This window comes from Echinops telfairi, unplaced genomic scaffold (assembly GCF_000313985.2).
Source record: "Echinops telfairi isolate 266 unplaced genomic scaffold, ASM31398v2 ScPeMD7_1;HRSCAF=3_0, whole genome shotgun sequence".
NCBI lineage: Eukaryota > Metazoa > Chordata > Mammalia > Afrosoricida > Tenrecidae > Echinops > Echinops telfairi.
The window spans coordinates 42,646,184-42,659,094 of NW_022103896.1; the positions used below are offsets into that span (position 1 = coordinate 42,646,184).

The window sequence follows — 12,911 nt, forward strand, 5'->3', positions numbered from 1 at the left end:
GCAAGGTGCAGTCACGCATCTCACAAATGGGAAGAGTCAGACTGAGCGCGAGCAGATCCCGGCCCTGGAGTCCTTGCTAGGGGAAGCCGAAATCCAAAGCACGGGGGTAGCTTTTTCCAAGGCACAAGATAGTAAAATCTTCCAATGATTGGAACTTGCAATGTGCAGAAGTATGAATTCAGGACCATGGGAGGTGGCCAAAAATGAAATGAAACACAGGGAGATAAATATCCTAGGCATCGCTGAGTCGAAATGGACTGGCATTTGCCATTTTTAAACCAGAAAATCAAACAATTTACTATTCTGGGAACAACACAATCGTGGCCTTCATTGTCAGGAAGGGTCTTGCTAAATCCTTCATGAGGTACAGCCCAGTGCTATCTGGAATCGGATGCTATCTTTCCGCCTTCGAGGAAATCCAATCAACTAAATTTATGCACCAATCACAAAAGCCAGGGCTAAAGAAATTGAAGAACTCTCTCAACGACGTCAGTGGAAATGGATCAAACATGCGATCAAGATGCATTGATAGTTATTGGTGATTGGAATGCAAAAGTTAGAAACAAAGAGGAAGCAACACTAGTTGGAACATATGGTCTTGAAGACAGAAGCGAAGCTGGAGGTCACATGATAGAACTCTGCAAAACCAACAACTTTTTCACAGCAAATACCTCTTTTCAACAACACAAAAGGCGGCTATATCCACGTGGACTTCCCCAGAAGGAATACACAGGACTCAAACTGACTACCTCTGTGGGGAGACACTATGGAGAAGCGCAATTATCAGCATCTAAAACCAGACCAGGGGCAGACTGTGCAACAGACCACCAATTAATTGCTGACATGCAAATATAGGATAAAGCTGAAGAAAATGAAAACGAGTCCACAAGAGCCAAAATACCACCTTCAGTCTATCCCACCTGAATTTCAAGAACATCCCAAGAACGTGTGACTCACTGAACACTAATGAGCTGTGGGAGGACATCAAGACCATCACTCATGAAAAGAGCAAAAGGTCATTCAGAAGACAGGAAAGAGACTTCTCAAAGTGGATCTCAAAGTGGCTGTCAGAAGAGACTGACACTTTCTGTTACTCCTGGAGCAGCTAAAGCAAATGGACCAAAGGATGCAGTCAAGGGGCTGAACAGAAAATTCCATAGGGCAGCTTGAGAAGACAAAGCCAAAGAGAATAACGAAATGTGCAGAGACCTAGAATTAGACAACCAAAAGGGAAGAGCGCACGCAGGGAATCGGAAACTGAAAGAACCCAAGGAAAATTCCATCCTCGAGTTTCAATTCTGAATGATTCTATAGGCCAAATATTAAATGATTCTGGAAGCATCAAGAGAAGATGGAAAGAATACGCACAATCATGCTGCCAGAAAGAACTAGCCCACAGTCTACTATTTCAGGAGGTAACATACGAGCTGCACTGAACGCACTAACGGAAAACAAGACTTCAGGAACTGATGGAACACCCACTGAAATGTTTCAGAAAGCTGAAGAAGCATTAGAAGCACTCACTTGTCTGTGGCAGGAAATCTGTAAGACAGCTACCTGGCCTATTGATTGGAAGATGCCGACATCTGTGCCCATTCCAAAGCAAGGTGACCCAACAAACTGCTCATTATCAGTGATATCGCACACGAGCACATTTTACTCAAGATCGCCCAGCAACAGTTGCAACAGCACACTGACAGATTCAGAAGAGGAATAGGAATATCATTGCTGATGTCAGAAGGATCTTGGCTCAAAGCAGAGAATAATAAACTGTGGATAACCTTGAGAAGGATGTATGGTTTGTGACTAAGAGTTGTACGAGCCCCAATAAAATGATTTATATAAAAACAACAGCAACGAACCTGGAACATTTCACTGTGCTCTTTCAGAACTTGTGCACGGATCGAGAGGCAGTTGTGTGAACATAACATGGGATGACTGCAAGGTTTAAAACAGGAAAGGTATGGTTTAGGGTTGTATCCTCTCACTGTACTTGTTCAGTCTGTGTGCTGAGCCAACCATCAGAGAAGTTGGATTATATGAAGAAGAGTGTGGCATCAGGATCGGAGGGAGGCTGAGTAACAACCTGCGGTAGCAGATAACACACGCTTGCTTGCTGACAGTGAGGAGGACTTGAAACACTAGCTGCTGAAGATCAAGAATTCTGGCTTCTGTACAGATTACAACTCGTATTTAGAAGGCAGTGTTAACGTCCTTCATTCATAAAGAGCACCCAGGAGAGAAAAGAAATCTGTTCTCACACAATTTTATGTGTGAACAAAACTGAGAAAGGTTAAAAACTACAGATAAAGAGGACGATGGAACGGACGTGTATCTACATAATGGTGTGTACAAAAAAAAAAAAAAAAACCACACTCCCTGCCATGAAGTTGATGCTGACTCAGAGCAACCCTATAGACAGGGTAGAATGGCTCCTGTGGGTTTCCGAAACCGTAACTCTTTATGGGAGTAGAGAGCCTCGTCTTTCTCCCTCGGAGCAGCCAGTGGTTTTGAACGTCTGACTATCTGGCTAGCAACCCAACTAGCATCATCTCATTCGAAGGCTTTATCAACAAAAATAAAATCAGGGAAGCACAATGTTCTTTTTTCATCAAAGCAAAAACTCTGAAACAATAGAGAACCAACTGGGATGTGAAGAAACCCTTTAAACTCCTATTTTATCAGAATATTGACTGATGTGGGAAAATGCTCACAATTGTTTGGACCTCAAAAAAACATGCCTTTTCTTGTCACCCCTGTCCTCTTCCTCCACGGTGTGGTTCTGGCCACAGTCAAGTGGAAGGGCAGACCCACCAAGGCTGGATCAAGCACTGCCCTCTGGGGAAACAGGAAGGACGTGCAACTACTCCAAGGAGCCAGATGCGGCTTCCTGAGGAGACAAGAGTGAGTCAGGCAAGATAGGAGGAGGGACATGGGTCAATCCCAGTGCGCTCAGACGCAGAACCTTGCCTGCTGGGAGGGTGTATATAGAGGGCCCTCACTTGCTGGGTACATGACTGATCACTTTATTCTTTAAAAAAAAAAAAGTGCAAACCATCCCAGGGGAATGACATCATAAACCGGATGTTCTTACAAATGTAACGGTGTGAGGTCGGGAGGGCAATCAACCCAGGGACGTCTGCAACACAGGTGGGAGGCGGGAGGGATAAAACAGAGGCGATGGACTTGAGAAAAGACTCTAGAATCGAGAGGGAGTTAGGACCTTCTCAATATGTGGGGTGAGGGAGAGAAAAACCACCATTGGTGATGCAACATTTTCGGGTGAATGCCTGAAACTGGGTTTATCCTCATTTCATTTCGATGACTAACGTGTGAGCTTCTTTCTTATCAAAGAAAGACACTAGACTCCGTGAAGCTGCACCTGCTGGAGCACAGGACTGTGCACTGCGAGGAACTGTTGGTGAATGTCCAGAGACACGACTCACTTGAAGCTGGCCCAGTGGTAAGTCCTCATCTCTAGGAACCGGCACACGACCATGCCCAGCCAGATGCCACCACCATTGCACAACAGGATGTCCAGGATGACTTGGTCCCACCAGCACTCGGCAAAATTTGGCAGAAGATGCATGAAGAAAAGCTGAGAACACAGAAAAAGATGCCCCTTGGTAAAGAATAAGCAGTAACAATGGTGCCACACAGAAAGACAATCTCTCTCTTCCGGACACCACTCTTCTGCAAGTAGCTCTTGATTGACATTTCCTTTTTCCTAGAGCATTCAAAGAAACAAGGTCTGTGGAAAGGCCAACAGTTTCTTGCAAACAAACATGAGAAGCTAAGGGGACGAGGGGTACACAGAAAACAGCGTAGAGGATGCTGACATCCGGGTGAACTGCAAGTAACTTCGAGGAGTGAAGACTATCAAATGGGAACTTCCATCAAAAACCAGGTTAATATCACTAAAAACCAAATGAGGTCGATCACCTGGTTCTTCTTTTCCTGTTGCTGATGGACTGTAACTAACACTAATCTAAGCAGCTCTTTGCGGTTTTTCCGACGGGTCCTTGAATGAATGATGGGCCCTCTTGAGATAGACTCTCCAACAATTAATGACCTGGGAGACTGAGAACCCGAGCAGGACGAGGCGAGGAGAAGTCTTCACACCTGAGAGCAAAGCACTGACGGAATCCGCCACGCTTGTGCACGTTCAAAACACTCCACAGCTATTGAGGTAAAACAACGATGAATCATAAAAGCAGGAGACGTCGGAGAGTGTAAGACATGACAAAATAATAATAACAATTTATAAATTATCAAGGATACGTAAGGGAGGGACGTGGGGAGGGAGGGGGACAAATGAGCTCAAGTAGAAAGCAAATGTTTTGAGAATTTATGATGGCAATAAATGTACAAATGTGCTTGACACAATGGATGTATGTATGGATTGTGGTAAGCGTTGTAGCAGCCCCCAATAAAATGATTTTAAAAAAAGAAATGCTGAACTTGATGACACGATTTGGAATCGTACTCCCCCTCAAACAAACAAACAAACAAACAAACAAACAAACAAACAAACAAAAACCCCACCGCCATCCAGTCAATGCTCACTCCTAGCGATCTTACACATCCGGTTGCCAAGACCGTAAGTCTTTCTCTTCCTGCTGAGTGGCTGATGGGTTTGAACCCTCGACCTTCAAAATGGAGGAAAGATCGGACTAGTGATGATCTTGCATCAAGCACCCAGGATGTGGCAGGTAAGTGAGACTAAGTGAGGGGATGTGGAAACCGATGACCAGGGGTGACAAGGAAGGAAGGAGGGATTGGGAAGGCTTCTGGAAGGGATATTGGAGTGAGATCATTCAGGAGAGGTGTCCAAGGAGCCCTGGTGAAGCGATGGTTAAGTGCTCAGCTGCTAACTGGTAGGCCGGTTGTTTGAACCCCCAGCCATTCCACAAGAGAAAAGACTGGCAACCGCGTGGATAAGATTCTAGTCTAACAAAGCCAGTGGGGCCCCTCTGCTCTGTTAAATCGGGTTGATGGACGGCTTGCAAGAGGGAGAACCAAGGCTCTGAAGGCAGGTTCTCTCACTTGAACAATGGAGACATTCATTGCCTTCTCTAGTTCACTGCGGGCATTTACGGTGATACGGACTTTGTGGGGATCCAGGTGAAGTGATAAGCTCATGAATAGAAGCCAGCTCTGAAGGACACGTGCCCCTAAGTTTTGCCCAGGGCAATGATTAGCATCAAGTTCACATGGCCAGCTTTTGTTCTCTGGAATAATTATTCAAAGCAGCATAAAGATCACATGATAAATGTACGCCCGACGTTTCATTCTGATCAGTTTGCCAAGAACGTCTCCTTTGTGAATTAAGTGGGATGTGATGCGATCACAACAGAGATGAAGGAGGTCTACGTCCTGGATGCCTCTGTGATGCTTCCCCGCCACAGTGCCCCCCACTGGACAGTGGTGAGTGAGCACACCCCTCTCAGCTGGCCTCATCACTCTTCAGTTCGCACTGGGATACTGACGTCATGTGCTTGGGGCGCTTGTGGTACAACCGCACAGTGCCTGCCCCCGCAGTCTGCATTTGCTGAGTCCAGGGGTGCTGCCTCCGTGGTTGACTTTTAACCTTTTTTTTTTTTTACCTTTAACCTTTCTGATATGTAGCAAGTATTAAGGGATGTGCTGTTATTGCTGCCCAGTGAGTAGGTGACTAAAACAATTCAGCATCTCCAATGCTTCTGAGGAAGAAAGCAGAGGCATTGAAAATGACAGAATGCTAACAGGAGAGAGGGAAAGCAGACTCGTGTGAGAAAAGCGAGCAACGCATGGCTTGAAAACCGAAAGGAAAGCCCAGGTGGGCAGCGCTCGCTCTTCGGGGAAGACTGAGAAGGTTTGGCCGGCGGGGAGTGTGGAGAGGACTCAGCTCCCGGTGACCGTCGACTGCTCCCTGCGGGACAGCTGCACACACTGGCGAGGCTCGCGCCGTCTCTTACCTCCGTGAGCTCCCAGGTGATGCTGATGGTCCAGCAGAGGCCGTAGCTTCGGATCAGCAAGGCCTTCATGGCCCAGCCCCAGAAATGGCCGAAGGCAAAGATGTCGAAGTGGCTGACGATCCTCTCCCACGTGATCACGTGGCAGTTGACAGCATAATCCTAGGAAAGAGTTAAAGGCGCTTGCTCGAGCAAGCCGCTCATGTGCACAATCTTGGCAGCCAATGAAAAGTGCTGCCGGGACCCTGACAACTACCATGTCGTCAAGGAAACAAGGGGGGATCGATCTCTGAGGATTCTTGAGGGAAAATGGACGAGAGCTTGGAAATCAGTCCTGCTCTGCTTCTACGCAGGTGCCACAAAGTGTGAGGGAAACACAGAATGAAAAGATAGTTTCCCACACACGTCTGGAAGGCTGTCGGGATGGGGCTGTGAAGAGTCAGAATGGGCTAAGGGAGTGGTTTTCCTCTCGTTTTTGTATCACAGGTGCTCAGGCTGCGGAACACGTGGACAATTACTCCAAAGTGACCACGGACGGACGGGAGCCGGTAAGCACTGCACCATAGAGACCTCTACAAGCTCAAAATAGCCTCCACTGGCTTGCCCGGGCAAGAGTGAGGCAGCCGGAACTTGAGACAACTAGACTTTCAGAAACCAGGGTCAGCTCGGTGGGGGCTGTGGCTGTGGCATTCAGAGGCCCCTGTGAAGTCAATTCCTAAAGAAACGCGATGTCAAGAAGTGAGTCGACCTTCTCCCCTCAGTGGTGAGACGGAACTCACAGGCAGACCAGAAAACCCACCTGCAAGTCAGTTTCTGTCAGAACATGAGAGGCAAGCTGTTCCACAGGACAGCGTAGCACTGCCGCTGGGGGCTTCAGAGACTGGAACTCCTTACGGGAGTAGAAAGCCTCATCGTTCTCCTGTGGAGAGGCTGGTGGTTTCAAAATGCTGACCCTGCAGTCAACGTCTCAGCCAGTAACCCACTATGCCACCAGGCCTCCAGCTATGGGCCTAGCACACGGTCAAAGGGAAGACAACAGGTTTTGGAGCCAGAGAGACCTGCTAGCTTCCACTCTGAGCAAGCTACTTAACCGTCGTGAGCTGGATTTCCTCACCTGTATAAGGGGAGTGTCAGTGGCTAGCACGCGAGTTAGTGAGACACCCAGCCTGGCATGCCTGTCGAGAGCAGACACAAGGCAGGCAGTGGCAGCTCCCACCCTTCCCTCCGTCATTTGCTGCTCTTAGTTGCTGTCCAGTCAGCTGACTCCGTGTGGCCTTAGGTCTCCCAGAAGGCTCTACTGCCTGGTCTTGTAAGTGTCCGCCCCTTGCTGTGGCTACTGTGTCCACCCACCTCATGGGGGACTTCCTTCCTTTGCACGGACCAATCTCTTCCTTACAAATGATTTTTGGCACTTGAATGGAGCCAGGTCTACTGATAGTCTCAAAACTAAAAGTCTTAACCTGTAGCCATTCTTCATTTTGCCTTTTGGCATCTCCTGTATAAAAGCTAAAGTCTAAAAGCACCATTCCAAAAAAGGTCCAACATCAAGGGCCTTCATGTGACTTCCTGCCCATTAAAACACACCTGCCGGTGGCCCTGTGTGCCTGCTCCTTTCCTGAGCATCAGTGCCAAGTCTGTCTTCAGCCTCTATCAATGGTAGACATTAAAAAAAATTGGAAAGGATCAGCATGAAAAAAATAAAACAGTCTGACTAAAAGCCAAAAAAACAATGGAGTTGTTTAAGCCAGGCATGAAAATTGCTCAAGGTTTCATTAAAAAGAAATAAAGAAGAGCAGGCAGGTGGGAGGGTCCTGGCATCGGGTGATGGAGGGGTGCGGAGCAGCGCCCTGGTAACAGCTGGCAGGCACCCAGAGATGGCACAACTGCCTCTAAAACTGGTTTTTAAAAACAACTGCCACACTGTTTCCAACGTGACGGATTCCAACTCAGGGCCCTCCCACGTGGTCAGAGCAGAAGTGTGTGCCACAGGATTTTTCAAGAGAAACAGAACATTTGAGTTTTTCCTTCTTAGACACTTGGGTGATCTTGAATTATCCACCTTTCGGTTAACAGGACTGTGTTTATTACTTGCACTGCCCAGGGACGCTACCTGACAGAGAGGAGACAGGCTAATAAGGACTTTGTCTGAAGTCCTAGAGCTAGCAAGTGAGAGGCAGCATTCAAGCCCTGTGGGGTGATGATGTTTACACTCCTCCTCACAGAACTCTCTGCTGTAAGAAAAGGTTCCTTTTCCCTGGACTGTACCTCATGTGGAAAACCATGCACCTCAGGGGCTGGCTCAGTAATCTGTGTTTTAGATACTGGAGATCTGGAGAAGGGACAGCTTGAAATGTACAGCTAACTACTCCCTACACCCAAGAAGCTACCACTTTCTGACGAGACTGTCGGTAAGTACCTACCATGATATCTGCTTCCCTGGTGGCATAGCGAAGGTTTGGATCTAGCCAATACATTATGGATTTCACCTGCTCAAAATTCAGGAAGAGGAGAAAGACCAGGAACAGGAAGTAGAGCACACTGAGTCCTGAGGGAAGCAAAGACAGACGTAGTAAGTTCAGGAGAGATCAGATACACCATCCACGTGGCTAAAATAGATTGCACTCTTACAATGTACTCTGATGAGACGGCTCTTACAAGCCGATATTTTCTTTAATGAGGGAGTCTGATAAGCAGTGCTAACTCAGATTGTGGTGGTAGTGCAGTCAGTAACAGTCTAAGAAACGATGCTTCAGAGCTGACTCAGCGGACCAGCTGGCAAAGGGTGTGTGGGTGGGCAGGGAAGGGTGGACAGGTCTCTGGGCAGATAGGTCAAGGAAGCGACGCACACAGATGTGCTGACTAAGCAGAGGGTGCCGTCATGGCCACGATGGAGAACAACACAGTGGCTCTGGCAGCACCAACTCCCCAGCCACATTCTGCCCAAAACCAGATTTTATTATTGCAATGTACTGTTGAGACAATGACTCCCACCCTCGTCCACAGTGACCGGCATGGCTTGGGAGATGATTTGAATTAAGTGTTCTAGATCCATGTTGGGCTCCCAGAAGGGCTGTCACATCTACGTGTGCAGGTGCCACTGACCATGAAGTTGTCAGTCACCATGGGGCAACGGATGAGGTCCAGAGAGCAAATGAATGGCTCTTACAAGGTCTTTGGGTCCAACGTAGTACAATGGAAGTCTCAGTGTCGGACAGGGCAAACCGGTGTCTCATCCAGGAGGTTGGTTGCCGGGCTCATGAGTGTAAGGACTGAGCTGACAATCAACTGGGCACCGATCTGGCTGTCCATGGCAAGCCCTGCCAGGCTGGTGTACAGATGGTCTCTCATGGGAAAGATCTTCTGGAAGTCTGTGGTCACCATCTGAGCCTGAACCCCCAAAATGCCTGTTGGCCCACTGCGTTCTTCTCCTTCGTGGCCACGATGGCACCCTCGTTCCAGACATTTCTACCTTTACTAGACCAGACCAAAACAAACCAACGCACTGCCATTGAGTCAATTCTGGCTTAAGGGAACCCTATAGGACAGGGTAGAACTGCCTTGGTGAGAGTCTGAGACTGTAACTCTTCATGGGAGTAGAAAGCCTTGTCTTTCTCCCATAGAGTGGCAGGTGGTTTCAAACTGCTAATTTTGTGGTCCAAATTGTAACCACTAAGCCACCAGGCTACAGGACCAGACAGTCGCCTCCTTCGCCCTCAGCGTGGCTGGTGACCAGGGTTCCGAACCGCTGATTTTGCAGTCAGCAGTTTAATGCCTAATCCCCACCTAGCCGACACGGAGTTGATTATGACTCATAGCAATCCTGTAGGACAAAGCAGAACTGACCCTTTGGGTCTCTGGCTGTAAACCTCATGGAAACGGACAGTCTCAGCTTTGTCCTGTGGAGCACACGATGGGTGTGAACTGCTGCCCCTGTGGTTGGCAGTCCCAGATGTTACCCACGATGTCACAAGGAACACCAATTCTGAAAAGGAGTTCAATGAATGCCTTGCATAAAAGCATAGTACGAAGATATCTTTACACTATTCCACATCTGTGATATTAAAGATACTGGCATGGAGTCTGCAAGGAAGGGCATAGGAAGAGGCGTGCATGTGTGTGTGAGTGTGTGGCGTCCGGTGCTCACATGTAAGAGAAGTATAAGTCACAAGTCATCACTAGCGCTTCATCATCTGGGTAATAATTGCAGTGACAAATTTCTATTAGGAACCCCAAAAATAAACAGCGACGAAGTTTTAGCTGTCGAATGGTAAAGAAAACTGCTATGCTGTTGTTAGGCACCCTCCAGTGATGGCGATCTTATGCGCAACAGAAGAAACACCGCCCGGCCCTAGGCCAGCCTCACCATTGTTGTTACGTTGTGGCCCATTGCTGCAGCCACCTGGTCAATCCATCTTGTCCAAGGCCATCGGCTCTTCTTTACTTCCCCTACGCCTTATCAAGCATGATGTCCTTCTCCAGGAACTGGACTCTCTTGGTAACATGCCCAAAGTACCTAAGGCAAAGTTCCCTTAGCTTTGCCTCTAAGGAACATTCTGGCTGTACTTCCTCCAAGGTAGAACTGTTTATTCTTTTGGCAGACCATGGGACTTTTAATATTCTTCACGAGCACCATAGCTCAAATGCATACTTACTCAATGTGTATGCTGAGCAAACAACCAGAGAAATTAATTATATGAAGGAGAATGCAGCATGAGGATTGGAGGAGAGCTTATTAACAACTTGTGAAATGCAGATGACACACCTTGCTGGCTGAGAGTGAAGAGGACTTGAAGCACTTTCTGATGACGATCAAGGATTGCAGACTTCCGTGTGGATTACAACTCAATGTAAAGAAAACCCAAACCCTCATAATTGGACCAATAGGTAACGTCATGATAAACAGAGAAAAGACCAGAACTGTCAAGGATTTCATCTTGCTTGGATCTGCAATCTATGCTCTGGTGCAGCAGTCAAGAGATCAAGAGGCAATTGTATTGCATTAGGTGAATCTGCCACACGAGACTCTTCAGAGTGTTGAAGAGCAAGGATGTTACTTTGAGGACTAAGCTGCATCTGACCCAAGCCACGGTATTTTCAATGACTAGTTGGACATTGAATTAAGGAAGATTGACCAAAAAAATCAATGCATTTGAACTAAAACTTAAATACTCCTCTGTAAAAAAAAGATGGTACACACACACACATACACTAAAATATACTACTGGAAACTCACCAAAAACCATTCTCCATAACGCTGGGTGAGGGCGGGTGAACGGACCTGCAGAGAGAGAACATTGTGGGGTTAGAAGGGAGGACCAGAAGTCAAGGAAGCACAGCAGAGCTCCACAAAGGCACTCAGCCGGGCTCCAACATGACACTTTGGGTTTTTTAACATAAAAACACTTTGAGGTCAAGACCGAGTCTAGATGGAAGTGCTTCATCAACACTGTAACTAGCATCACTACAATCATGAGAGGTAGCACTTTACAATATAGAGGCTTTGGGTTGTTTTTAAGTTTTTCCTTCAAAACTAAGTACAGAATTTCCCACAGACACAATGTGATCAGAGTCAGTTCCAGGATCGGCTTTATTGCAAGTGGAATGGCCCAGTGATGCAGCAGACCCGGGATCTGGAAAGCCCAGCCCTGTGCCCGGGCGTGCACATCTTTGTCTGCGACAGGCAGAGGAGAGAAAGGCTGTGTGTTCTGCAAACATGGTCTCTGAGCACTCAACAGGCTAGTGCAGAGGCTTTTGCTCATGACCCATGGTAACAAAAGCCTTTTCACATGGCAGTCCCATGCCGATGCCACACAACGGAAACAAAGGTGCCTCAGGACAGAAGTTCACCTTCCCGAGAGTGGTCCACCAAGCCTTCTGTTTCATTAAAACAAAGACACGGGACAACAGGGCCTCAGTCCACTGAATGCAAGGGTTATAAATGGCAAACTTTGAAATGTACTGCTCACGCGGGCACCTGTCCTGCTGTGGCTGCCCACACAGGCTTCCTGTGCTGGGAGATCCTCCACATCCTCTGGGGAGACACCGGAGCTCACAGCCCGTCCTCCTTTATAACCAGGCAGTCTCAGTCTCAGGAGCCAGGACACTAGCCCTAAGTAAGGAGAGTGTGTTCTTTCTTACCCTCCTCTCTAGCACTGGCTGGAGGTGGCGGTCACAATGTGGAAGTGGAGCTCCATTCAGTCACAGCAGCAGAAGAGAACCAGGTTGGGGTATGGGCCTGTCATCAGCAGCTTAGCCTGGAGCCTGGTGTTCCAGCCCTCCAGCAATTCCTGTGAGCCAGCCAATAACCTTATATAGCCCCCTTTAATCAGTTCTGGTGGTACAGCGCTTACTTCTGCTAACCCCAAGGTGAGAAGTTTGAAAACATCAGCCAAACCGTGGGAGAAAAATGAGGTGGTCTACTCCCATAAAGAGTTAAGCTCAGAAAACCAAGCTCTCTGCGATAGCGACCCTATAGGACAAGGTAGACTGCCTCTATGGGTTTCCGAGACTGTAACCCTTTATGACAATGACAGTCTCAGAAACCCACAAGGGCAGTTCTACCCTGTCAAAAAAAGTTAGTCTCGGAAACCCAGAGAGGCAGTGCTACCCTGTCCATTAGGGTCCTCGTGAGTCAGAACAGATTCCATGGCAGAGTTTGAGTGAGTGAATCAGCACAAGGGGACTAGTGTAGCCCTAAGAAGACTTGCAGGAGCCCTGGGTTAGGTCTTGGGTTGCTTGTGGCAAGGTTGGCAGTTCAAAGTCACCCAACTCTTCTCGAAAGGAAGAGGAGGCTCTTTTCGCATAGACTTGTAGTCTCAGAAATGCTATATAAGGTTACAATGAGTTGTAGTAGACTCTCAAAGGCAGTAGGTTTGTGGTTTAATTAGCAGAGCCAACTTCTGGTGAAGCCTGTCCCAGGCAAGCATGACATTTCAATTTTTATTCTAGAACTCTTTC

General features: G+C 47.7%; 1 protein-coding gene across 1 annotated transcript in view; it reads right to left on the minus strand.

The window, feature by feature from the left end:
- Positions 1–12,911, minus strand: part of PTDSS1 (phosphatidylserine synthase 1) — a 45,931-nt gene that overhangs the window by 19,230 nt on the left and 13,790 nt on the right. The window contains exons 3-6 of the mRNA XM_030888556.2: positions 11,188–11,232; positions 8,375–8,499; positions 5,958–6,116; positions 3,447–3,598 (exon numbers count right to left, since the gene is read on the minus strand). Coding sequence (XP_030744416.2) covers positions 3,447–3,598; positions 5,958–6,116; positions 8,375–8,499; positions 11,188–11,232 — 481 coding nt within the window. The remainder of the gene's footprint in view (positions 1–3,446; positions 3,599–5,957; positions 6,117–8,374; positions 8,500–11,187; positions 11,233–12,911) is intronic.